At 40.4% G+C, this 27,416-nt stretch overlaps 1 protein-coding gene across 1 annotated transcript; it reads right to left on the bottom strand.

Annotated features, from left to right (window-relative positions):
* Positions 1-4,908: 4,908 nt before the first annotated feature.
* On the bottom strand, positions 4,909-24,634 carry tmc5 (transmembrane channel like 5). The gene is made up of 19 exons (XM_056409582.1): positions 24,583-24,634; positions 23,894-23,971; positions 18,838-18,954; positions 18,615-18,717; positions 17,672-17,753; positions 17,326-17,586; positions 16,280-16,422; positions 15,577-15,721; positions 15,166-15,318; positions 13,241-13,407; positions 11,914-11,989; positions 11,704-11,801; positions 11,523-11,618; positions 11,318-11,393; positions 10,670-10,803; positions 7,699-7,872; positions 7,371-7,449; positions 6,623-6,715; positions 4,909-6,528 (listed from the first exon to the last, which is right to left on the bottom strand). Exons 1-19 carry the CDS (start codon positions 24,632-24,634, stop codon positions 5,980-5,982), a joined length of 2,676 nt encoding a protein of 891 aa, XP_056265557.1. The 3' UTR covers positions 4,909-5,979.
* Between the last annotated feature and the right edge of the window lie 2,782 nt (positions 24,635-27,416).

Raw genomic sequence — 27,416 nt, 5'->3', positions numbered from 1 at the left:
ACGCAATCACAAAAAGCTCTCGCACGACATCGACTGTCCGCTAAGCTGATTTTATTTTTATTTATCTTCGAGCACCCCCAGACAGAGTGTGATTTCGAGGTTCGGCGAGCGGGAGATTACGAAGCCGCTAAACCTCCGGGTGCCATCTGTTTAGAGGCAAATTCTACTCTTAGTGGATTTAATGCGGAAGTTGCCACTGAAATACAAATGAAGTCTGTCTGTGAGCAGCTGAGGCCGAACGACGGTGAACTCCGAAGCCGCATATGCTCCCAAAAGGTATCCAAGAGGGAAAAAAACCAATTCAACAGGCGCTTAATCTCTCCGGACATAGATACGACCGCACGACGGCAACAAAAAAAACCATTTATTTTGTAGTTTGCATTTTTCAGTTTCGGGGTCTGTGGGGTTAGAGATCACGTGATGCCACGCGTGGATATTGTTTGTTTGTGTATTTTATTCAATCAAATCAAATACAATATTATTTTATATAATATACAAAAGAGAAAGACTTAAACGGTATAGGTAGAAGCAAAAAATGCTTATCAATTCCTATCCTAAAATAAATCAGAAAATTCATATAAAATAAAGAATAACAAACGAAATAAATAACAATATATATATATACACAGACATACTTCCACAAACATCTTCCATATAAATACATTTTTAATCACATTTATAACTCAAGAATTGTTTTATAAATAATTCCCTTGAAAACCAAAAAGGAGTTCACCATTCTTATATGTGATATGATCTCATGAAAAGGAAAGCAATCACGTCTTCATTTTTTACAATCCGGTAGTCTGTACTCGTGTCCGTCGCCCCGTGCATGTTCGATGACGTTCGGAGGAACAAAAGAACATTACGACGCCGCTCACGACGTCCACGTGCTTCCCGGGCTTAGGCAAAGCCGTGAGGAAATGTGCCGTCTTATTATCTCCTATCAAATCCTAATGGATCAGTTCTAGTCCACCAGCCACAGAAATCCATCCCGAATAAACTTACATAAGATTTCTATATGGAATATGTCGAAGCATATTTATTATATAATACACAATGCTCGTAGTCTGATGAGGCCGACAATAAATACGGTATTTATGTTCCTTTTGCTCTTTAGATTACATTAGCTGAAAGAGTCTGAGTGTGTATTAATATCGTGTGCATGTGTATGAATCTTTAAATTCCCAGAACGCTCACAGCCACAGACGTATGATAATACTGCAAAGAAATATTCATTTTAATAATAGCAGTAATGGTCATCTTTATTTGGCCGATTTCATTCAATTTAATGGGGAGAAAAGTGATATGTCGTAACTTTTTAAATGGAATAGAACAGCCTCCCGCCCATGAATGAAAGTATTGCGATATTTACAGTATTACGAACAATTCTATATCATTTGCACAAAAATAAACTATATGCACACATTTCTGAAACAAAATGTCATGTTGGTAAGTATTTTCGGACACGAGTCCGAGTCCCAGTTTCACTCGAATATAAAATTCAAAACCATCCAGGACTGAAATGTTAAATATTTACACTTTAAAACCGTGTAAAACATCATTTAAGACATTATGTACTGACATACAACATCTTTAATGAAGATGTCTGGAGCAATAAGTTGAGCTCGAGAACCGAATAGCTACGGCATATAGATTATCAAAGTTAGAATCAAATGATATCAGGATGATGGTGAATGCAATATCAGCATAATTAGAGAAGATCGTCCAGTCAGCAGAATTGAGTCACTGTCGTAAGTTACACACCAACGTGTCTAAAGTTTGCAGACATCAGCTGATATTCGCCGCTATGTGCCAACAGCCCAAATAAGGCTGCGGCAACAAAACCCTCAGTGTATTTAATTGTTCTTAAATGTATTCTTTCATATGAGAAGAAGCTTGTGTTAATTACTCTCGATAACGTTGTTTCGGTCACTTAGCATCTGTTGTGCTAACAGGTTTACCAATGTTGCTGATTTACACGCCTCGCAATGAAGACACATATAATGTTCATCTGGTCACATGGCGTCTGTTGTTCTGTCCATCCTGGAGAGGGGTCCTCCTCTGTTGCTCTCCTGAAGGGTTCTTCACTTTTTTTTCCCTGTGAAAGTTTTTTTTTCTATTTTTAGGAGTTGTTCCTGATCTGATGTGAGGTCAAAGGTCAGGATGTCGTATGTGTACAGACTGTAAAGCCCTCTGAGGTAAATGTGTGATATTGGGCAATATACAATAAACTGAATTTGATACAAAAAGATTCTTGGTCAGAGGGGAAAGGTTTAGTCCGAACGCGGCTCAATCCAAAATGGCCACGACCTGTGCCAGAGAGCCTGAATAAAATAAAAAAAGTAAACTCGTGCATCATGTCGCCAGTGGCGACTGGTGAATTTTTTTGGGGGGGGGGGCGCAGTTGGGCGACGCGGTTTAAATAGCACTCAACAATGAGAAGAAAAGAGGTTTTGAGTAGAATATTGTAAAAAACAAAGCTTTATTTAAAGAACACAGCGTGCTCAACACTGTCCAATAACAACTATCAACACACTGTGACTTTGGGCATGAGAGGTTCAGAGCAGCTTTAAGACACATTGGGTTGGGTTTCAGAGGTTTACAAAATAAAAGAGTTTCACCCTCACATGAAAGAGGTTCAGAGCAGAATAGAGTCAGAAAGAGATCACATGTTACATTAGGTGTTTGTGTTCCGATGCCAGTTCGGTCTCCTTCTGCTGCTCTGCTCTCCAAACAGGGTTAGCTTCATGCTGTTAGCTCGTTAGCTTCATGCTCTTAGCTAGATAACTGCGGCAAGATTCATGCTTTACACTTGTCTGAAGCTTTTTAGATCCCTCACCCCGTTGTAGTCCAGAGAGTTTCAGTCCCAGGACTTTGGAACAACAGACAGGGGAAACTAAACAGCGCATTACTCACTGAGCTCCAGCTAACAGCTCCGTTAGCTACCTGCTCCCGTAGCTCCGTGGAGCTCTCTGGCTGAGGGAACGATACCGGTCTCTGATTTGCCGAATAGTCCAGTCACGTGAAATAAGAAACGATGTCATTGGCCAGGGCGCACATTTTTGTGCCCCAAGATTCACGTTTCATCCAACAATGAGAAGCCGTCCTTGCCGAAAGACCGTGAAATGTTTGCTCGCTGCCGCGCACACACGTTGGGCCGGCGCCCCGAAAATGGGGAGGGGCCACTCTCCGTGATGATGAGTGGCGATATATTATTTATGTCACATTTAACTTAAGTGGTTGTTGACAGGCTGACGGTCTCCCATACACATTTAGCGCGTCAACACGGTATATTTGCTATTTAAATGATTTGGTATATATATATATTTTTTCTTCTTTTTTCATCTCAAAATTTTAAGAGGGGCAGCGCCCTAGCGCCCTCTATGGACGCACCGCCACTGCATGTAGCGCCTCACAGAATGATGAAGGGAATTCCAAGATTCGCAATACACACATTATGTGCCAGGACTTGGAATGCGTAAACTCGAGAGTCTTATCGCCACGGTGATCACCGGCCTCGTGGAAGTCACACGCAGCGCTCGCTGCAGAAGAAGAAGAAGAAGAAGCAGCCCGGTGAGGTCACGACATGAGGGCGCTCGCTTGAAGCCACGAGATTCGTAGACGGACGGGATCCGTGACACGGAGACGAGATGACGAGCGTTGGTATCGCGGCGGCTCTTCTCCTGGAACCTTTTTTTAAACGTTACCAAAAAGCGGTTCGTCGACTTGCATTTTCTTAATCGTATAAGCCTGCAGGACAAAGAGCGAGGGGAATCGAAGCGGGAGAGCTAATTCAGTCTGAACTGACCCTCGATAACCTTTTTTTTTAACATTCCAGATTACGAGGTGGCGATACCAACGGTGTAACTAGCAGCTTGTTCGGCCATATTCGGGGTGTTTTTGGTGGCCGGATTTGTCCATTTTCAGAGTGACGTTGAAGTGCGGCTCAGCCTCCGTGAAGGCGGAGCGAGGTGACGGAGACATCGGGCCTATCTGGCCTCATTTGCTCCGGGGTTGTAAACACTGTTGGGCACTGAGGCTCAAACCACCGGTACCGCCGTACTCACAGGAAACCTCCTGGGAATGCCAGCGTTTGCGTTGTATCCTATAAGAAAGAGTAACTGTCACGGGAGTATTAGGGTGGACCCAAATGCACGACTCAGGAGACAGAACTGGAAAATAATTAACTTTACTCCAAGTACCGGCAGGAACAAAACAGACAGGAACAGATAAATACACTTTGTAACGCTGGAGGGCTTGGTCAAGAAGAACACAAGACAATCTGGCAGAGGGCAAGAGAGGGAACTTAAGTAGACGGGGACTAACGAGGGAATGGGCAACAGGTGAGACGGGCATGGAGACCAGGTGAAGGTAATGAGGGACTAACGAGGGAGTGATCAGAGGCAGGTGAAGGGAGTTGGACTGACGAGATGGGAAGCAGGCTCTGGAATGATATGATAGTTAGTGAGACAGGATGAAAACAACTAATAACTAGAACCGGCACTCGGTAGAACGCATACCTTTGCATATCACAAGATTGGGCATTGAATTATGAACATTTTGGCATTAGCTGCCGCCTTGATCATGGGTTCAAAACCGGCTTCAGCTGGGGAAAAAAAAACATGAACATGAGCAAATCTCATGGACGACGAAGTAGAATTAAAAGAACATGTGAACTATAGAAAGAGTGAAGGCTTCTCAGAAGCTAATAATAGCCTTATGTGAACTGGTTATTAAACAGTTATTAATACTGTAACCTCTATATGACTAAACAAGACCATTAGAGAGAGGAGCGTCTACTTCTATATCCTTATTCTATATCCTTATTCTATATCGTAAATCAGTGCCATGTTGGATCGCCGACACAGACACCGTATGTTTCAGTCTGTCAATAAATCAATGCAAAGACACTGGCCACTGGTTTTTATTCATTGTGAAATAAAGCCACAAAAAAAACAAAATATTGCATATACTGTGCCTGCATGTTTACATTGTAAACAAGTTGTGGAGTGTGAGTGTTTGTGTCAATAAAATGACTGGAAAGTTTGTGTAATTTTTCTGTTCAATCACAATCAGTTACTTTTATTCTAATTGTATATTAAGCCCAAAAGCAGTTTTTGCAACACACGCATCAGGATGAACTGCAGAGAAACTTATATATAAGCGTAGACCGTCGCAGTATTTTTAAGTTTGAACACTTTCGACAGTTAATATAGTTTCTCAGCATTTTCGGTGCAGTGTGTAATTTAATTTCATGTTTCTGCTTCGACTGAAGTAAAATAAATACCCAATGCTGTGGAAATGTCTCTTTTTATTTGTGGTTTTTACGACCAATATGCTTGAAATTAAATCCCTAAAAAAAGAAAATTTTAGTTATTGCTTCTTCCAGGGTAGAGATCATTTTTATTTAACAAGGCCATTAAATGTTTTGTGGAAAAACCAAAGTAAACAAATAGTTTTATTCAAAGTGAATTTTTTTTAGGTCTTAAAATGTATCTTAAATATAACTGAAGAAAGATCAAAGTTTGAGAAGACAGTGTGATAATAAAATATGTGGCATTGCATACATAATCCCTACAGGGGGCGCTGTCGTCTCTACAGACTGTTTGTTATGAACACAGAGAATATACTATTATTTATAATAATATTTACAACTGTTGGTAATGATGTAGAAATGACATTTACAAGATCGGGCCAAGTATTTAGTTATGTAGCTATTTAACTTACACGGCGTATATATAGTCATAGAAACATATTAAAATATATTGTTTCAACAAAAAAAAAGTGCATAAAGAGGTGAACCTGCACTCTCTTCTGGTTCCGCTGCAGCAACAATATTATCACTTAGTTCTGTTGGATTAAATATTGCAAATCTGGAGAAATGTACTGTGATACTGATGCTAATTGATCCACAGGTGACGACTCAAATCCTGAAGAGTGATTTCAGTCATCCCTTGTTCTTTTCAGTCATCCCCTTGCTCAGTACCCGTCATCGTACTCGTTCTGGGCCTGTTGCCGTGCCAACATGGCCTGTATGAGCGCGCTGGAGCCCGCCGGAGCCGAGTTCTGCGTGGGAGCGGGGAGCCTCCGCCGAGGCCTGTCCACCACCTCCTCCTCCTCCTCTTCCTCCTCTGCCCTCTGTCTGGCTCGCATGACCTGCATCATGACGCTGGACACGGAGGACGGCAGGTCGCGTGCGGCGCCGTCCTCTCCGTCGTCCTCCTCCGCCGCCGCCGCTCTCCGTCTGGATGCGGCGCCGCGGTACTCGTCCCTCTCTCGACCCTCGGCCCTCTGCCTGGCCTGTGCGAAGGCGCCGGAGGAGGACGAGCGTCTCTCTTCATCCTCGTCTCTCTGGCGGGCCAACATGGCCTGGATCAGAGCGCTGGAGGCGGAGGCGTCGGAGGGAACGCCGCCGCCGCGTCTCTCTTCCTCCTGTTCCAGCTGCTGGCGGGCGAGCAACGCCTGGATCATGGCGTTGGAGTTGGACGGACCGCTGGAGGAGCGGTCGTCTGGACGCTGCTTGGAGTGCTGAGGACGGGAGAGAGAGAAAAGATGCAGCGGAGGGTTGATGACACGCATGAGGATGAAAGGTGAATATTTAACCACGAAATAACCATCAAACCTTCTTTTGAGTCTTTTGTTTGGGTCTTTTGTCAGGATGAGATGTCTGGAGGTTCTGGAGCTTGTCTAGCAGGAAGGACTTGTCCTTCCCTTCCTGGTGGGAGAGAGAGAGAGAGAGGGAGAGAGGAAATAGAGAGGGAGAGAGGGGGAGAGAGAGGAAATAGAGAGGGGGAGAGAGAGAGAGAGAGGAAATAGAGAGGGAGAGAGAGGAGGGAGAGAGGGGGAGAGAGAGAGGAAATAGAGAGGGAGAGAGGGGGAGAGAGAGAGAGGAAATAGAGAGGGAGAGAGGGAGAGAGAGGAGGGAGAGAGGGAAATAGAGAGGGGGAGAGAGAGAGGAAATAGAGAGGGAGAGAGAGGAAATAGAGAGGGGGAGAGAGAGAGAGAGAGGACATAGAGAGGGAGAGAGGGGGAGAGAGAGGGACAAAGGGAGAGAGAGGGAGAGAAAGAGGGGGGAGAGAGACACAAAGGGAGAGAGAGGGACAAAGGGAGAGAGGAAGGGAGAGAGAGGGACAAAGGGAGAGAGGGAGAGGGAGGGAGGGAGAGAGAGACACAAAGGGAGAGAGAGATAGGGAGAGAGGGGGGGGAGAGAGAGGGGGAGAGAGAGAGGGAGAGAGAGGAAATAGAGAGGGGGAGAGAGAGGGAGAGAGAGAGAGATAGAGGGAGAGAGAGGAAATGCAGCCAAATCAACATTAGTATTCCATAAATAAACAAAATGCTGTTTTTCAGGATGTTCGTGTCCAGACTCTCACGTTAACGATCTGCTGCCTCAGGAGACCGATGAGCTGCTTGCGGCCCTGAGTGACTTGCCAGAAGATGTACATGATGACACTGCAGTAGGAAAACCATGACAACATGAATGACAGATGATTGTAGACCCCGATTTGCATGATGACATAAACATGCAATACATTGTCCATGAATACACACACAAATACACAGTGTGAGCCCACAGGGGCCCGGTGTGTATCAGGCTCTGGCTCTGGAGCCAAATGAAGGTCAATAAAGGCACAACAACAACATTGTGACTGCATGAATGTTCCTCTACACCGACACACCCACACACACACACACGCTTACATGATGATGAGCGTGATCAGAAAGTAGAAGATTTCACTCCTGATGATGTTTTGGTAGATCCAGACGGCCCATTGAGAGCCGGCCATCTCCTCCAGGTCGCCCATCCACACGGCCACCACGCTGAACGTGTTGTTCAGGCCCCGAAAAGGGCCGCACCGCTCCGAGGGCGTCAGGCTGCACGGCAAGTACAGCAAATGTATACTTTAATGTATTTAAAATATACTGAAATGTTCAATAGTACATTGCAAATATGTATCAAAGACATGTACTTTCTGTAAATATATAAAAAGTATACTTAAGTCACGCTTTCAACTATTAAAAAAATTCAACTTTTAACACATAATTGTACTGTAGTATAACTTTCAAGAAATATATTATATATATATATCAGGCATGAGAATCCCTCACCTTTCGGCGAAATTCGCCGTTTTGAAACCAAAATAGGTGACTGACGTGAATCGTGTAGATCCGAAGAGTTTTTGTTTTGGGGTGGGGGGTCAATTGGCCGGCCGGCGTTTATGAGATTGGAGTGGGACACGGAGAAAATGTGGAGTGGTGCTTTTCGCAATAGAACATCTTTGATGGGCACGTGTCGCGTCTCGGCCAATCAGCGTCAAGATGTCTTCAGCGTTTGGTGGTTTAGGTTAGCTTGAATGTTAGCCCGCTATCTGCTGCTGTCGCGCTGCACGGTGGAGCGATGCTAACAAAGTACCCGTACGTTAAGAGCGATGTGATTTAGCATATTTTTAGTATCGATACTTCATTAAAAGAGCGATCAGAGCGCACGCGCTGCTCCGTGTCGAGCTGTCTGCGCACACTACGCAGCGAGTGCCGTTAAGTGGCGGAATTTTCGGCTTTAAAAATACAAATTAAAAAAGATGCCAGAAGTGAAATGTTTAAGTTCAGTCTGTAAAGTTCTGTTACTGTAACTCTCCAGTTGCTCATCCTGATGAACTCTGTATCATCTGGTCAGATACAGACTAACAGTCTCATAGTGATAATCAATGCTATGATGGCTCCATGTAGTTTCATTAATATCTTGTAGGCTAATACTAATAATACTGCCATTTGTTAAGTGTTGAACAAGTTGGTAAAAAGTGAACCATACAGATATTTTATTTATTACTATTATAGATAAATATACCAGGATCGTATTTATGGTACTGTTTTATGGTATTGTATCAGTATCATGATATTTATGGCAGGTATGGCATAGATTAGAACATACGTGTCAAACTCATGGCGGGCCAAATGTGGCCCGCCACGTCATTTTATGTGACGGCATTCTTGTGTCCTTAAGATTCACTTGTTGGTTCATAATTGACTGTAAAAGGGAATATAAATAAATAGTTGTGTATACTGTGATATTCTGAACACTCAGGTTCAAACTGCAACATCTTTTCATTAAATACATTTGAGAAGTTAAAAATATCCCTCAATTTAGGTCTCAGCTTGTCATTCAGGGGTGATAGTGCGTCCCAAAGCCAGACCAGTGGAGAACTACTGCCCAGACCAGTGGAGAACCACTGCCCAGACCAGTGGAGAACCACTACCCAGACCAGTAGAGAACCACTACCCAGACCAGTGGAGAACCACCTGTCTCAACTGTGAAAAAGCTTTTAACAAAGTTAATGTAATAATGTTTGTTTGATCTTTGATAAAGTAATGTGGGTTAAAATAAATATAATTAAATAAAATAGATGTATTGTATAATATTAAATACATTTGCATATATAGTTATACATTTATATAAGTACACCTAAATAAACAAACAAATGCAAAGACAGTTATTTAACAATATGTTCTGGAGTAGTTAGAATTATACCGTGTTAGTGACAACTGCCCTTTGAGGGCAGCCATGAGGCGGATGTGGCCCTCGGTGAAAATGAGTTTGACACCCCTGGATTAGAAGATCGTGACAACCAGGTAGAGGCAGAACAGACTCAAGGAACAGACTCGAGGCTCAGCAGAGCACAAGACTTGAAGACTTGTTCACGCCAAAAAAAAGAGGAAGTTGGCTCATGAATGACTATATTATATACAATATTACTATTATTATAGGGCCCACTGACTTGGTGTCAGAATGGAGGAACTATAGATTATCATACAACGTCCAACATCGATGTTCGTGGAAGTCACCAGCACCCCCCCCCCCCCGCGCGCGCCTATCCTTCTCACCTTTTTCACCCCTGACCCGTTTTCATGCCTGATATATATATTAAGAAAAATATACTTTAAGTGTAGGTTCTGTGTATTTACTTAAATGTACTTCTTTAAACTTTGTTTTCAAACATATTTTTTGGTATATTTAAAAATATATGCTCTAAATTAGCTTTGAAAAAATATATATTTAAAGCACATTTGATAAATATTTAAATTTAAATTTAAATATCCCACATTTTTAGCACAAAATATTTTTACTATATAATTAACACACAGTTATTATATTTATAATGTGATTATAGTATACCAAAAGTATACTTTTGGTATATTATTAGGACACTAAAAAATATATTAATAATGAGATGTTTACATATTTGTAAAATATTTAAATATATTTAAAGTACAATAAAAAAATAATTTAAGTGAACTATCGGCATGCATATTAGCACATACACAGTCATGTACTTAAATTATACTCAGTATACTTTAAGTTGTTCCAATTTAGCACAAAAAAACATACTTAATACACTTCAAATAGTACTTAAATACTATTTAATCACAACTTAAATCCATGAAGTACACAATGAGTTGTTCCAAAATAACACACTTTAAGTATATGATTAGTAGGGCTTCAAATATACTCAACGATACTAAGATTTAATATACTTAGCATATTTATCTTTCCCCTGGGTGGTCGTGTCAGGTTTTTTAGGATTTTCTTTCTTTCTTGTAAAATAATGTTCTTTACTCTATAGGTAAACGTGATTTTTAAAGTTTATAATATAACAAAAAGGTAACGTCCTCGTACCTCCAGGAAGTGTATGCAACCATGGACACGGCACCCACGAAGAAAGGGAAGAAGAGGAGGGCGATGAAGATGGTTTGCATCTGAGCTGCTCTGCCTGTTCGCCGCGGAGGCTGGCAGTTGTGGATCAGGCTGACCTGGACACACACACACAGACACACACACACACACACACACACACAAAACATGTTCCACTCATTATTATTGCAATACATTAACGGTATTTATTATTAAAGTTTACATAACCGTGGGCTCATTTCGGCCGTAAAACTTGAAATCTGTCTTTACTCCCTAATAAAGACCATGAAGATCTCATAATAAAGTCTTTGAAAAGCTTCGAAGGTCATGAAATATTCAACAACACCAGATCCGACTTGGGTCAAATTACCAATCATACCAAATTAATTTACCGGGATTGATTGATTTCCCGTGGTACAGCACAACCCATACCTGTCTCTACTGTGAGACTGTCAACGTGATGAAAGGGACTCAATTCAATTATTGATCCAGGTGCACAAATAGCGTAACATGAGCCTTAAAACATTTATATACGGAGCAGCTCAGGCGGCGACGGCATTGTTTCTTCCTCTGGCTGTGTGTCGTCACTTTTATATCACCGATGGGCTATAAACTTTATGAACCTGCGTTTACCTTCTTTACGTAAAACAAAATGAAGAACTTGAGGATCTGGATGGCAGGCAGCAGCGGAGAGAAGTATATTCCAATCCTATGGGGAGATATTAGAGAATAAACGTACGTTTTGATATTATTTTAGCACTGAGAGCAGAAGAGAAAACATAAAACCTGATTTTTATTTCATTGAGTTTATAATAAGTGTCGACTGTATTGATCTTACCAGGCCAGAGTCTGTGCATAGATGAGTTCAAGGACATTTCTGGCTACGTCAAACTCCGGTACCCCCAGACGGGGTAGCAATCTCGTCCCAATCACACTGTCACAAAGAAATTATGATTCATATGTAGGTCAACCTACCCCGTTTCTATGACTGAAGAATAAACTGAACGTTTGTGACTCACTTGCTAAGAAACTCTCCAAAGAAGGATCCCAACATCAGAAAAAGGAAATCCACAATGACCAGCCGGTACAACGCCTGTCCCACAATGGACTCCCAACACTGTGAAGAACACAACAGGTTATTAAATAAATGACTCGTATTTGACTAAACTAACACTGGTTTAATTAAAGATGGAAGAATGGGTCGATCTCTGTAAAAAAAAAAAACATACTGAAAACTTCTTCGCCACCACATTCATCCAGTAATAACACAAGACGGCCAGAATGGACATCTTGAGGAACACGTTTCTTTGGGGAAAGAGAAAGAAAAAAGAGGATTATTGAGACTCAAAGGTATATTTAGATTGTATGGGAAATATGCCTATTGGCTTTCTTGACGAGAATTTGGGGAGAAGAACGCAGCCGGTTAGCTTAGCTTAGCATGAAGACTGGAAACGGGTAGAAACAAACTAGCCTGGCTCTTTCCCCAGGTGACACATTCATCATGTGTATGAATGCTAACTGTGGTTTTAGCGGCGAATAATCCAAATGACTTATTAAACTTCAGAGGAGCTGATGTTACATTTGCTTTCTTGTGGAGAATTTTGGGAGAAGATTGATGCCACCGCTGCGTAAGCAGCCGGTTAGCGTAGCATAGCATGAAGACTAGAAACAGGTAGAAACCACTAGCCGGCTCTTTCCCCAGGTGACACATTCATTACCTTCGCATTGGAAATGCGGAAGGTTATGTTTTGATCGCCGTGTATTTATTTATTTATTTGTATGCGTGTTACTCGCATAACTCAAAAAGTATTGAACCGAATCGCATGGAATTTGGTGGGATGATTGGTTATTATCCGGGGACCATTTGATTAGATTTTGGGATTGATCGGGTCAAAGGTCAAGGTCATGAAAAGGTCAACATCTTCTTTTTACCATTGCGTGGTCAATTTGTATCCAATTGGCATGCAACTAATGCCAAAATGTTCATAAGTCAATGCCCAATCTTGTGATATGCGAAGGTATGCGCTCTACCGAGTGCCCATTCTAGTTATATGTGTATCAATGCTAATTGTGGTTTAGGAGGCGAATAATCCAAATGAATTATTAAATTTCAGAGGAGCTACTCTGCAATTGTTGTTACATTTGCTTTTTAGCCGAGAATTCCGGGAGAAGATTGATACCACCGCTGTGTAAGCAGCCGGTTAGCTTCGCGTAGCATAGCATAAAGACTAGAAACAGCTAGAAACAAACTAGCATGGCTCTTTCCCAAGGTGATACACTCATTATATGTGTATCAATGCTAATTGTGGTTTAGGAGGCGAATAATCCAAATGAATTATTAAACTTCAGAGGAGCTTTTTGTTACCTTTAGTAACACGCTTGCTATTTCCCCCCCCGTTTCCAGTCTTTAAGCTAAGTTAGTCGACCAATTAATCCATCAATCATTGGCAATAAAGCAAATAGGTGCATTTCCACCATGACTCCTTCTCAAGGACACATTCCTCGATCACGTGTCCTTTAATTCCCCGTGACATAACGCGTCCCCGCATGTCCAACCTGACGACCAGAGCGTAGATCTGTCGCCGCTGGCTGGAGTAGGGCTCGAACTTGTTGAAGAGGGAGTAGAACAGTGGGACCACCAGGTTGATCAGAGACACCACGAAGGGAACCAGGAGCGTCTCGGCCTCCTGGAGCAGAGACCGGCTGACAGCGTCTGTCGCTCCCTGTAAAGATAACAGACGGAGGTCAGCTTCAGATCGCGATTTGACAACATGTCATGATCTGGAGTTTGTGTCTCGTTTTGTGTCTTGTTTTGAAGTCCTTGTGTCGTCTGTCTCCCTGTGATTGTCTGCCCTGGTCCTGATTGTTTCCTTCTGTGTGATTGCTGGCCCCGCCCTCATTGTGTCCACCTGTGTCTCGTTCCCCAATCACCTCCGCCTGCCTGTGCATGTAAACCCTGTTCGTCTCATTCCCATTGTGGCTTCGTACTGTTTGGTCCGCGTTTTTGTCGTTCCTGTCTGGTCTTTGGAAGTTTTGGATTAAAGATTGTTTTTTGCAGTAATGTCGGCATTCGGGTCCTCTCTCGCTGCGACAACCGTGACAAGTCTGGACAGAATCTTTAATCCAAAACTTCCAAAGACCAGACAGGAACGACAAAAACGCGGACCAAACAGTACGAAACCACACATCGAAAGAGACGAACAGGGTTTACATACACAGGCAGGCGGAGGTGATTGGACAACGGGGAACGAGACACAGGTGAACACAATGAGGGCGGGGCCAGCAATCACACAGAAGGAAACAATCAGGGCCAGGGCAGACAATCACAGGGAGACAGACGACACAAGAACTTCAAAACAAGACACAAAACGAGACACAAACTCCAGATCATGACACAACAAAGGAATGAGTCCAACCCGGCACGGCCCAGAAATGACTCGACTCATTACTGTAAATTGCGAGATTATGACACGGATTTTAAAGACGAAATACTTTACCGTGCCATAAAGTAGTATCGTACGCAGTTTAACTTAACATGCAAACTAAGGGGATTTGTTAATTTTGTTATGGGGAAATTATCTTCCAAATGGAGAAGAACCTTTGTTTCTGTTCTCTGTATTCTATGTAAAATGGGAACAAAATATGAGTCTAATTTAACAATAGGACTAACTATAATTTTTTTACTGTGCTCTCAGGTTGTTTCGCATTTTATTGTTTATTTTTTATTTCTAAGTACTTTGGCGCAAGTGTTTGAGTTTATTCCACTTTGCACAACTTGAAAAAAGATAAGCACATCTTATCATATCCCATCTTATGGTAAACAAGGCATGATATTGACGGGGATTTAAGGCTAAAAATGGCCATTTCCAAAAAATGACAACTCATGATAATACAGATTTTAAAGACCAAATACTTTACCGTGCCATAAAGTAGTATCATACGCAGTTTAACTAAACATGCAAACTAAGGGGATTTGTTAATTTTTTTATGGGGAAATTATCTTCCAAATGGAGAAGAACCTTTGTTTCTGTTCTCTGTATTCTATGTAAAACGGGAACAAAATATGAGTCTAATTTAACAATAGGACTAACTATTATTTTTGTACTGTGCTCTCAGGTTATTTCGCATTTTATTTTCAATTGTTTATTTCTTCGCACACCTTGATGAAAGATAAGCACAACTTATCATATCCCATCTTGCGGTAAACAAGGCATGGTATTGACGGGGATTTAAGGCTAAAAATGACCATTTCCTGATGTTTACACAAAATGATACGTGACACATGCTAATACAGATTTTAAAGACCAAATACTTTACCGTGCCATAAAGTAGTATCATATGCAGTTTATCTAAACATGCAAACTAAGGGGATTATTTTTTTAAAGTGGAAATTATCTTCAAAACGGAGAAGAACCTTTTTTTAATGAAAAAATGAGTCAAATTTAACAATAGGACTAATTATTTCATTTTGACTTGTGTACCTGCTGCTCGTATTGACAGAGGTAATAGATGCTGGCCGCGCAGCCGACAGCCAAGCCGGTGGAGAGGAGCCAGGAACCCAGATAAACCCCAAAGTGCTTCAGCTTTTCAGAGAGGGTGAGCAACTCCCTCTGGGCCTTCTCTGACAACGACTCCTGAAGAGACGGCAAGAGGAGAATTAAGGAATTAAACTCTAACGGAGCAAAGTGTGAGACATTTGTTGAAAGCTTAATGTGCGATATAACATTTACGGTTCTAGCTGGAACTAAAAAGCTTGAATTTGTGGAAATATACTGCATAAACACGTCATTCAGAGTTGCTTGTTTCAGATATATTTCATGATATGGAGGTGAAATGATCCTACAATAACATAAAATATCTCTTTCCTGGTGTCTTTGGAACAAAATAGTCACCTTGAGTTGGACTCGTAGATTGTTCTTGCGCTGTCTCACTGCTCTTTCGTTGGTAATGCTGAAGTCCCAGCTGCAGAGAAGCTGCCACGCACTGTTTGAAGTTGGGTCTGCTAGCACGTAGTTTTTCTTGAAGGATCTGTCCATGCTGCGAGAGGGAAGTAAATAACATACGTGTATTTGCGTTACGAGGGCCGCTAAACCCGAATTACAATTAGAAGGGGAAATGTGCAACAAACTTAACCCTCCTGTTACCTTCAAATTTACTAACATGTTTTACCTTTGCGGTCAATTTGACCCCAGCAATTAAAACCTCCAGAGAATTATTAGAATTAATATTGTTTCCCAAGTTTAAGTGTCAGGTACTTTATGTTTGTTTGTTGACTACCTAAATAGCCTTTTAAATAAATAAAAAAGTTGATATTTCTTTTTTTTACACAGTGAAAAATAGCCTGGGGTCAAATTGACCCCAAAGAACACCGATGGGTACAAGTTGTGTACAGGACATTTAAAACATATCATCATGTGAATTTGATGTTTTCCCAGTTGTCCCCAATAAATTAGGAAAGGTCATGAAATATGAAGCAAACTAAATTATGTCAATCATTTTTTTAGAGACGTTAAACATCGAATGGGGTCAAATTGACCCCAAAGGTAATAGGAGGGTTAAAGCACATTTTCTAGTTCTACAGACAAAAGAACACACCTGAAGATAAGTGTCATTCCACACAGAACCATGTAGACTGCAATGGTGAAGAAATAGGCCAACTGCATGTTGTAGTCCATCAGGCCGTGCAGGGTTTCATTGCTGTAGCCGCCGTAGTACATGACGGTATACTCGAAGTAACCCTGGAGAAACCAAAAATACATTGACTATGTTTCCTGAACATCAATATTATATATTCTTTTAGTTTTTTAATGTATTGTTATTGATTGTCTATTTGGGAGCAGCTGTAAATCACCATATAAAGTTATTCCGGCTAACGTGTTAGCAAACAGTTTTCCTATTGGCACATCCAAGAGCCACGGCGTAACATTGATATTAATTTGTAGTTCCTGACACATATACATCCAATTTTCACTCTATTTTCAGATGTTTTTGGTCTCCATCAACTCCAGGAAGAAATATCGGACTCTTCAGCTGCTAAATGCTCCACGATGTTCACTAGCTAGTTGCTCACTACAGTGGTTCTCAATCTTTTTTCAGTGATTTACCAACCCCTGTTGAAATATTTATTTCCGCCAAGTACCCCATGATCAGTGCAAAGCTTTTTTGGTTGAAAAGAATATGTAATACACAGCATTGTGCCATCAGTGTCTGATTTAATAAACAATATATACCATTCCCTTTATGAACCTACACTTATATTGTACTGAATATTAATTCAATAACTATTTTTAAAGGATTTTTTAATGGTTGCTCATTTTAAATACATATTTTTTTAATCTCACGTACCCCCATGTGAGTACCACTGACTAACTATATATATATTTATAATAAAAACAGCTGCCGTTGGTGGGAGTGGACCAAAATATTACAATTGCAGAATGCCGAAAATGAGCAAAAAGACGCGAAAAGGAGGGGAACTGCTCGGGTGATAATTATTTGAGTCATCATTAATTCAAGCCACTTTAAAAAAAATCACACATAGAAATGTCCACTGTTGATATTAGAAAAAGTAGCTTTAAACTGCAGAATGAATTGATGAGTATTAGAGGATCATTGTGGATAGTTTACAAGTCTCCACTTACAGCTCCAGATAGTATCTCCAGTCCTCTGAAGCTCACATTGGGAGGTATACTGGGAGAGTGGTCGTAAACCAGCACCGGGATGGTGATTAAGCCAAAGTTGACCAGGAAGGAGAAAATGTTGAACATGAGGAGCCACTTGAGGAACACGAAGTAGATGAGGACACTGGAGCCGAACTTGCCACCGATCTCTTTCATGATGCCTTGCCACAGCTCCAGGGTCTGCCTGGCTGAACTCATACCGTAACCGCACCTACGGAAAGACTGAGAGAGCAGCTTGTGACATCACGGGTTACATACGGTGGTGCTCAGAGTGAGTTGTTTAAGGAGGGGGTTGCTGTTTACTCACCAGGGACACATTCTCAGAGAAATCCGAAAAACACGTGAACTGGCGGGATTTCCTGGAAGACTTGAACGCCAGCACTTGGCTCCTGGGGAGGGGATTTATATCACATTACATAACATTACATTACATTACATTACATTACATAACATTACATGACATGACATTACATTACATGTCATTTAGCAGATACTATTATCCAAAGTGACTTTCAATAAGTGCATCAACCATGAACACAAACTCAGAACAAGAATCAAGAAAGTAACATTTCTTCAAGAAAGACAAACTACAAAAATACCACAAGTAATACCACAATTAATACTATAAGTAATACTATAATTAATACCATAAGTAATACTATCAGTAATACCAGAAGTAATACTATAAGTAATACTATAAATAATACCATAAGTAACACCAAAAATAATACTATAAATAATACCACAAGTAATACCATATGTAATACTATAAGTAATACCATAAGTAATACTATAAGTAATACCACAATTAATACCATAAATAATACCATAAGTAATACTATAAGTAATACCACAATTAATACCATAAGTAATACCATAAGTAATACCATAAGTAAGTGCCACTGAAGTGCTAATGTGTTTTTATTTACGGTATCGTGTGAAACTTAGAACAGTGTTTGGTGTGATTTAGTTCTTTTACACGTATGAATCTCGTCATAAATCAGATACATTGTGTCACAACACGGCAGTAAAAAAACCTTTTGGCCTTCCCGTCATTTGAATGGTTTCTTGTGAAATGTACTTTGTGTGTGTACGTGTGTGTTGGTGCACATACGTGTCTGTTTTCATCCAGTGACCTCCATTGCAACTCTTTGCACAAGCCTCTTATTTTATGGTTCTGGGTGTAATGGTTAACCTGGGACGGCGCTGACAAGGAGCGCATAAACTTTAACTGCCAAGTCGAGACCCACCTGATGTGTTTCTTCTCGTCGAAGCTTATTGGAAGATCCCGGATGGCGTGAATTCGGTCTTGTGTCGACAGGGCGACGAGCTCCATGACCAGGTTCTGTTCCTCTGTCACACACACACACACACACACACACACAAGATGATCTCCCTGTGATCTTTAGGCTCTCCCCGTCCAGGTGTCTCTCTTTTCACATTGCACTCCGACACACTCGGGCGAGTTCTTACCGTTCTCCATCTCGTTCCTGATGGCGTCCTCGGTGAAGGCCGCGTGGGCGGCATCCCCTTCAGGAAACATGCTCATCCTTCTCATTGCCATTCCCCTCCATCTCATCGTCATGTTACCTGGACAAACGCGCAGGAAGAGAAGAATGATGATGCTCAGTCATCTTCAAAACTGGCCTAAAAACCTTTTTATTTGTGTTAAATCACTGCCATCTATTTTATGTTCTATTATATTTATATATAATATATATAGTATATAGCAATTTTTTTATGAAAAGTGCTTTATAAATCAAATTCATTATTATTATTATACATATTCCTCAGGGCTTGATATATAATGGTGACCTCGCGAGGCAAATGGGAAATACAAAGACTTTAATACAGTTTATTTTTAATTTTTATGTAACACCTGCAGCTACTCACACATGTACACATGTAATCTCTCACCAATAACATGTATTTATTTTTCATCTCTTTATATTTTCCTTTATATGTTTGTTTTAACTATCTACTGGCTCTGTAGCTATTTTTTATGAAAAGTATTTTATAAAGAAAATTCATTATTATTATTATTATAAATATTCCTCAGAGCTTGATATATAATAGTGACCTCACGAGGCAAATGGGAAATATAGAGGTTTTTAATAAAGTTTTTTTTTTTTACTCACACATGAACACATGTACTCTCTCACCACAGCGTAACATGTATTTATTTTCATCTCTTTATATTTTCCAGATGAACTACAAATATACGTTGTGTGTACTGCCCACTGTAAAAACATTTAAAGTACAGCTGATAGCCGTGGAATCCAGTATTAGCTAATGTGGGTGCTGAATTCCACTGAATTTACATTATCTTTACCCCTGATAAAAAACGATGACACAGTAGCTGCTGAGTCCACAGAGTCATACGACTGTGCCAACAGCTTTACTAGAGGGACTGCTGTCATCCACAGGTAGTGTGGTAATGCTTCACCTTATAACACGCTAATTACAGTGTAATAAAGTGGCATTATATAACACGAGCGGTCTACAGCCATGCTAATGTCTAATGTTGTGAAAATGTGCTGATGGCAAGATGATTAGCTTTATTTGGTCATTAACCAACGTATTGGACAAATTAAAATGTTGATTTAATAAAAAATAACATGAAGGTATCGCCGAAGTTATCACAGTTCATACTGAGCGATGATAGTTTGAACCTAACTTCATAGAAAGGTAAACAAAAGTAGTTTTGACACATCAGTCTGGACTAACAGACATATTGGCATCCATAGAGCCGTGCAGCCTTTATGGCTACAAATATAAACAAGCCTTGTCTTTCTTTTCATTTCTTGCTGTGCCTTATCTCCATTAATAATTATCCAGAAGGACTTTGCTGAGGCAATTGATAATCAGAGTTGACAGGTCAAAATTAACCTCACGTTAACTCTCAATTATATTGTCTTGTTATGCACTTAAAAGTGGATTTTCATTTAAATTAATTTGATTTATCTTGTCAAATGTCTGTTAAATCACGATCTATGCCCGAAAGAGGTAGAACACAATGGTGATTAAGCCACTCATAAAAGTATGAAAATACTTTGAAGTATTAGCCACAGGGTGTCTGCAGGGACACACCCGGAAAGAAATGCTGTATTATTGTATACACAATAAAACGATTGAAATATGCAAACAATAAAAAAATAAAAAATAAAGCTCATGGATCAAAAAGGCTTCAGGTTGCGAATCACGATTACATAATTTTCTCTCGAATACAAATTCTAAAACCAACCGGGGTTGAAATGTTAAGGATCGTCACTTTAACAATGATGTGTGTGTGTGTGTGCGTGTGTGCGTGTGTGTTTGTATTAAACAATACCATAACAACAAAAGAACTGCGGTCAACTCAGCCGACACTCGGATCTCCGTGGTCAACTCAGCCGACACTTAAATTTCTGTGCGCCTATAGACTGATGTTGACGGTAAACGCATTCGATCGGGAGCGCGCGAGGGTTTTGATAAAGTTAGCGGACGGATTCACGTGACACAACATCCGGTTTTGCAAAGTTAGCGGAAAGAACTACGTGACACAACATCCGTTTTTCAAAATAAGATGTCGACAAATCATACACTAGCATATACAAGTAAACAATTAACTGATTTTGAATCTTTATAGATCGTTTATGAGATTTATCTTAAATTATGCTAACATTAAAACGTGTTTACTGTACCAAGGAAGAGTTTATAAAAATAAAACTCAGACTTTTGTATATTAAAAAAATCCTGTATATAGATTTCCCCAACAGTTCCAGGAAATGAATGATGCAGCTGTGTTCAAGACAGTCCTGACTTCCATTATCCTGGGAATCAGACATATCTACGTTCCCAATTGGGAGATATTTCAAAGTAAAATTCCTAAATGTTTACGAGAAATCGGTCATTTCTTTCATGTTTGAAGTGCTTTATATACATTTTCCCCCATAATGCCCGGCATTGACTGATGCAGCTGCGTTCAGGACAATCCAGACTTCCATTATCCTGGGAATCAGACATATCTACGGACCCAATTTGGAGATATTTCAAATTAAAAGTCCAAAATCTTTAGAGAAATCGGTCATTTCTTTCATGTTTAAAGAAATCGGTCATTTCTTTCATGTTTGAAGTGCTTTCTCTATGTTTTTCCCCATAATGCCCGGCATTGACTGATGCAGCTGTGTTCAGGACAATCTTGACTTCCATTATCCTGGGAATCAGACATATCTACGGACCCAATTTGGAGATATTTCAAATTAAAAGTCCAAGATCTTTAGAGAAATCGGTCATTTCTTTCATGTTTGAAGTGCTTTATATACATTTTTCCCCATAATGCCCGGCATTGACTGATGCAGCTGTGTTCAGGACAATCCAGACTTCCATTATCCTGGGAATCAAACATATCTACGGACCCAATTTGGAGATATTTCAAATTAAAAGTCCAAAATCTTTAGAGAAATCGGTCATTTCTTTCATGTTTAAAGAAATCGGTCATTTCTTTCATGTTTGAAGTGCTTTATCTATGTTTTTCCCCATAATGCCCGGCATTGACTGATGCAGCTGTGTTCAGGACAATCCAGACTTCCATTATCCTGGGAATCAGACATATCTACGGACCCAATTTGGAGATATTTCAAATTAAAAGTCCAAAATCTTTAGAGAAATCGGTCATTTCTTTCATGTTTAAAGGGTCATTGGTCATTTCTTTCATGTTTGAAGTGCTTTCTCTATGTTTTTCCCCATAATGCCCGGCATTGACTGATGCAGCTGTGTTCAGGACAATCTTGACTTCCATTATCCTGGGAATCAGACAAATCTACGGACCCAATTTGGAGATATTTCAAATTAAAAGTCCAAAATCTTTAGAGAAATCGGTCATTTCTTTCATGTTTAAAGAAATCGGTCATTTCTTTCATATTTGAAGTGCTTTCTCTATGTTTGTCCCCATAATGCCCGGCATTGACTGATGCAGCTGTGTTCAGGACAATCTTGACTTCCATTATCCTGGGAATCAGATAAATCTACGGACCCAATTTGGAGATATTTCAAATTAAAAGTCCAACATCTTTAGAGAAATCGGTCATTTCTTTCATGTTTGAAGTGCTTTATATACATTTTTCCCCATAATGCCCGGCATTGACTGATGCAAGAGTGTGTGCGTATGAGTGTGTGTCTGTGTGTGTGAGTATGTGTGTCTGCCTGTGTGTGTGTACGTATGTGTGTATGTGTTTCTGTCAGTGTGTGTGTGTCTGTGTGTGTGTGTGAAACAATGTATTAGTTTGCATGCATATCAGTGGAAGTTGAAGGGTAAATCATGTTTTATTTACAATTCCCAAATTATTTCCCAGATTTTCCGGGTAAACATATATAAAGCACGTCAAACATTAAGTAAATTACCGATTACTTGTAAACATTTAGGACATTTACTTTGAAATATCTCCCAATTGGGACCGTAGATTTGTCTGATTCCCAGGATAATGGAAGTCTGGATTGTCCTGAACACAGCTGCATCAGTCAATGCCGGGCATTATGGGGAAAAATGTATATAAAGCACTTCAAACATGAAAGAAATGACCGATTTCTCTAAAGATCTTGGACTTTTAATTTGAAATATCTCCAAATTGGGTCCGTAGATATGTCTGATTCCCAGGATAATGGAAGTCAAGATTGTCCTGAACACAGCTGCATCAGTCAATGCCGGGCATTATGGGGAAAAACATAGAGAAAGCACTTCAAACATGAAAGAAATGACCGATTTCTTTAAACATGAAAGAAATGACCGATTTCTCTAAAGATTTTGGACTTTTAATTTGAAATATCTCCAAATTGGGTCCGTAGATATGTCTGATTCCCAGGATAATGGAAGTCTGGATTGTCCTGAACGCAGCTGCATCAGTCAATGCCGGGCATTATGGGGGAAAATGTATATAAAGCACTTCAAACATGAAAGAAATGACCGATTTCTCGTAAACATTTAGGAATTTTACTTTGAAATATCTCCCAATTGGGAACGTAGATATGTCTGATTCCCAGGATAATGGAAGTCAGGACTGTCTTGAACACAGCTGCATCATTCATTTCCTGGAACTGTTGGGGAAATCTATATACAGGATTTTTTTAATATACAAAAGTCTGAGTTTTATTTTTATAAACTCTTCCTTGGTACAGTAAACACGTTTTAATGTTAGCATAATTTAAGATAAATCTCATAAACGATCTATAAAGATTCAAAATCAGTTAATTGTTTACTTGTATATGCTAGTGTATGATTTGTCGACATCTTATTTTGAAAAACGGATGTTGTGTCACGTAGTTCTTTCCGCTAACTTTGCAAAACCGGATGTTGTGTCACGTGAATCCGTCCGCTAACTTTATCAAAACCCTCGCGCGCTCCCGATCGAATGCGTTTACCGTCAACATCAGTCTATAGGCGCACAGAAATTTAAGTGTCGGCTGAGTTGACCACGGAGATCCGAGTGTCGGCTGAGTTGACCGCAGTACAAAAGAACCTGTGATGTACGGATCCAGTTAGCTTAACCATTACCTGACGTCGCAGAAGGAAGGCGGACCGAGGGTGATTGATCGTACTGGGACTCGGGGGGGATCTGGAACATACTGTGATCTGAATAAAAGACACAATAGAAGCATCAACAGAACCGTCACTTAGCAACACATGGAGGGTCAACATATAGAGACAAATGGCTGAGGAGGCAAAAACAAACGGTCGAATTCTCCAATTTTGCCATTTTTCAGGTTTCAGTTCCTCATCAGATTGACTTTGGCTGAAAGACTGCAAATCCCATAATGCACCAGCAGCAAGCCATGCAGGCTGCTAATTACTTTAAGTTGGAACACCTGGGAATGGAAGGTCTCTCTCAAGGATTTAACTCACGGCTCAACCAAAGAAGCCACCGGTACTGTAAACAAAACATTTGCTGTGATATATTTTCTTGTTTTAATTAATGTGTTGGATTGAAATTGTTTAAAGTTAATTTATATTTTTGTACAACTTTTGCTTTTTTTGTGTTTTGAATGTTTTCAACCTGATGAACCAAACCGGACAACAACTGAGAAAGAAGAAAAACATAAATATTGAGTTGTGTTGGAAGGAGTTGTCCTTCATGTATCAGGCTTTTTAAAGCTGGGCAGGAGTTGAAGGAAACTCCCGTAGGAACGTGGACGGATATCAAAATGCACACACAGACGTTAACGTTGGCCGGCTCAGCCACTCACTGAGGTCCTGCTGCCGCGCCGGACTCCCCGACTGCGTCGAGACGAGGCCCATGGGGATGCTCTCTCTCCCCCTCCAGCTCTCCTCACGCCAGCCCCCCGATGGCCCCCCTCTCCCCACAGTGACATCACGGCTGGTCGGACCCCCACCCCTGGCATAGGGGTTCGTGTGTGGGGTTTTACTGCCACACACAGACACAAATAACATCACACACACAAAAACTATGTGTTTCCTTCATCGTTTGTGTGTTTATGATACTGAAAGAGCTCAGGGGTTATCAGTCCAGGAAACGGAACTGAAATCCCCAAATCATTACCTGTAATTAAATGTCATGGATATGAGTCAGATGGATTACTGTGAGTATATTTAAGGATTTAATATCCTACAAGGAAGTGCAGGATTAGGTTTCTCCACTAGAAAATAATGGACTAGCGCATTTGTCCCTGAAGTCTTTCATCTAAACTTTTCTTAAGACATTTTTATACCCAAAAGGTATTCAAAAAAGAAAGAAATTGGATCCCTGGTGTACAGCCTGGGAGGATAAACACAGCATGAGGACGTCCTGTTCATACCCTCACAGTACAAAACAGGTTTCCCCTCAGATAAGTAAAGACACTCTCTCAAACACATTCTTTGATGAATCAACGTCGTCCCAGATAAATGATTCACTTATGAACACCACATTTGATGTTTTATTACCACAAACCTATTAATCTCCAGAGTCTCGCTGTCATGGTAGGCAGGGTTGAAGAATCCTTCGCTTCTGTAGCTTGTCATGAGATCTGTCAGACGCGTATCCTTTCCTCTCTTCTTCGGAGACAGCGATGATCCTTCGGCCGTCGCAGTCACTCGTCAATGTTGTTTGTGTAATCCAGATTCAGTAAAACCCTATAAAGAAAAGAAAAAATAAGCTCTTTAGATGAAGTTATCGTGAGAAAGATAAGAGTGTATGCCTTCGTTGTACGATGCACTGAGGCTGCCGGAGAAGTCAATTTCCATAAAGCCTAAACATAAGCATCGCATGTTGAGGCCGAGCGCCCTGTCTCTGCTCAGAGTGACAGCGACGTTGTGGGTGGGAGCATGTGTAATGTCATCTCTTGTCGCCATCCTTCACTGTTTATCATTAATTCATACAGTTGGTTTGGTTTCCACCGCACGCAGTCGTCTACGGTTCTCACACGGAGTCACTGGAGGACGGCAGGATAGGAAAAATCTGAATAACAATGAACCAACAAAATAACAACGACAGTCTGACAAGTCGACAATGAATGTAAAGAGAGAAAGAAGCTTGTACGGTTAGACTGAAAGTGTGTGAGCTGGTATATTTACAACACAGTGCAGATAATGAACGTTATTGATTAACTACATTCTGTTGGGTTTTTAAACCGTGCTTACCTGCTAGTGTTGTGATGAAGGGAGAATAACGATTGACAGTCCTTATTAAATGCTGTAGAGTTTGAGGAAAGTCGCTTTTAGTCCTTTTTTTTTGCGCAGTTCAAGCCAGAGGAGGGACCTGTGAATCAGCCTGGGAAACACCATCAGTGAAAAGCAAAGGACTGTGTGGCTACCGGGAAGGGTGTGCTGAGCTCATAAAGGTAAAAGTCCACTGCCCCATGTAAATCCTATGTGTGACACAATATAATTAAACCCCTACGGTTGATATTTTAATTGGCATCTAGGATAAGGTTGATGTCCAAGAGTCCATGTTTTATCTACTGTGGGTTTACCTATGATGATCACTTATTGAAGTTGTCTACATAGACATGGCAATAAATAGATGGATAAATAAATAGATATTTTTTCTTTTATTTCAGACTCATGAGTCCATAGAGTAACAAACACAAATACAACAACAATATATCAAATGAAATACAATGCGAGGACACAGGTGTAATCATTGGAGTTAAAAAGACACGTGTGGTTAAAAACATAAACACTTGTCAGATATAGATAAACATTTTTATATATATTTATATGAATTTTTGTATACATGAATTTGTGTATATATATATATAAATCATATATATAAATCATATATATATATATATGTTTTTGAAGTGTGTCCCATTACATTTATTTGTTTAACGATCTAAAACACACACCTTTGTAGCCTACAGGAGATGAGTTTTTTTTTTAAACGAGTAATAAACATGAATTCATCAAAGTAGACAGTATATTTTTTAACCAGGAGTAAGTAGTTAAGACGGGAATAAGTATAAGAACAATACAACAAAGGGAAGAATAAGATGAAAATATCATACTCCAAGAGCGGTGCGTTGAGGGTGGATCACACGACCCTCCTTCAGGAAGTAGCCGCCTGTGCAGTGTTGCCAGGTCCGCGGTTTTCCCGCGGAATTGGGCTACTTTTGAAGTGTTTCCGCGGGTTGAATTTTTTGTCCGCTGGTTCGGGTAGACTTATTTTGCATGCAAATTACATGAATATCTTTAAATAAAAATCCATATTTTAAATGAAATAATTTATTTATACCCAAATCCTACCAAACTGACTCCAGATCAGCACGTACACACATGGACATGGGACACGCCCACATACACACACGCACCTAGGTGAAATAACTGTTTAGGGAAAACTGCTTTTAATGCTGGCATACTAAACATTTGGTGTTACTTTGTAGATATTACAATACATTTGGCAATGATAGCAATGCTGTTGGACTTTAAAAGCAGTGTATATGGTTTGGCGCCGGCATATTTTGAGTTCTGATATTGGGCTGGTTTTTGGGCTGGGTTTTATTGGCCATTGAGCTGGTTTTGTCACACAGACCTGGCAACCCTGCGCCTGTGGGACTGCAGGAGAGGCTTCCTGACAGCGGAG

This window comes from Pseudoliparis swirei, chromosome 24, assembly GCF_029220125.1.
Source record: "Pseudoliparis swirei isolate HS2019 ecotype Mariana Trench chromosome 24, NWPU_hadal_v1, whole genome shotgun sequence".
Taxonomy (NCBI): Eukaryota; Metazoa; Chordata; class Actinopteri; order Perciformes; family Liparidae; genus Pseudoliparis; species Pseudoliparis swirei.
The sequence above is the reverse complement of the archived record's forward strand: the minus strand, read 5'-3'. Positions and strand labels throughout refer to the sequence as shown.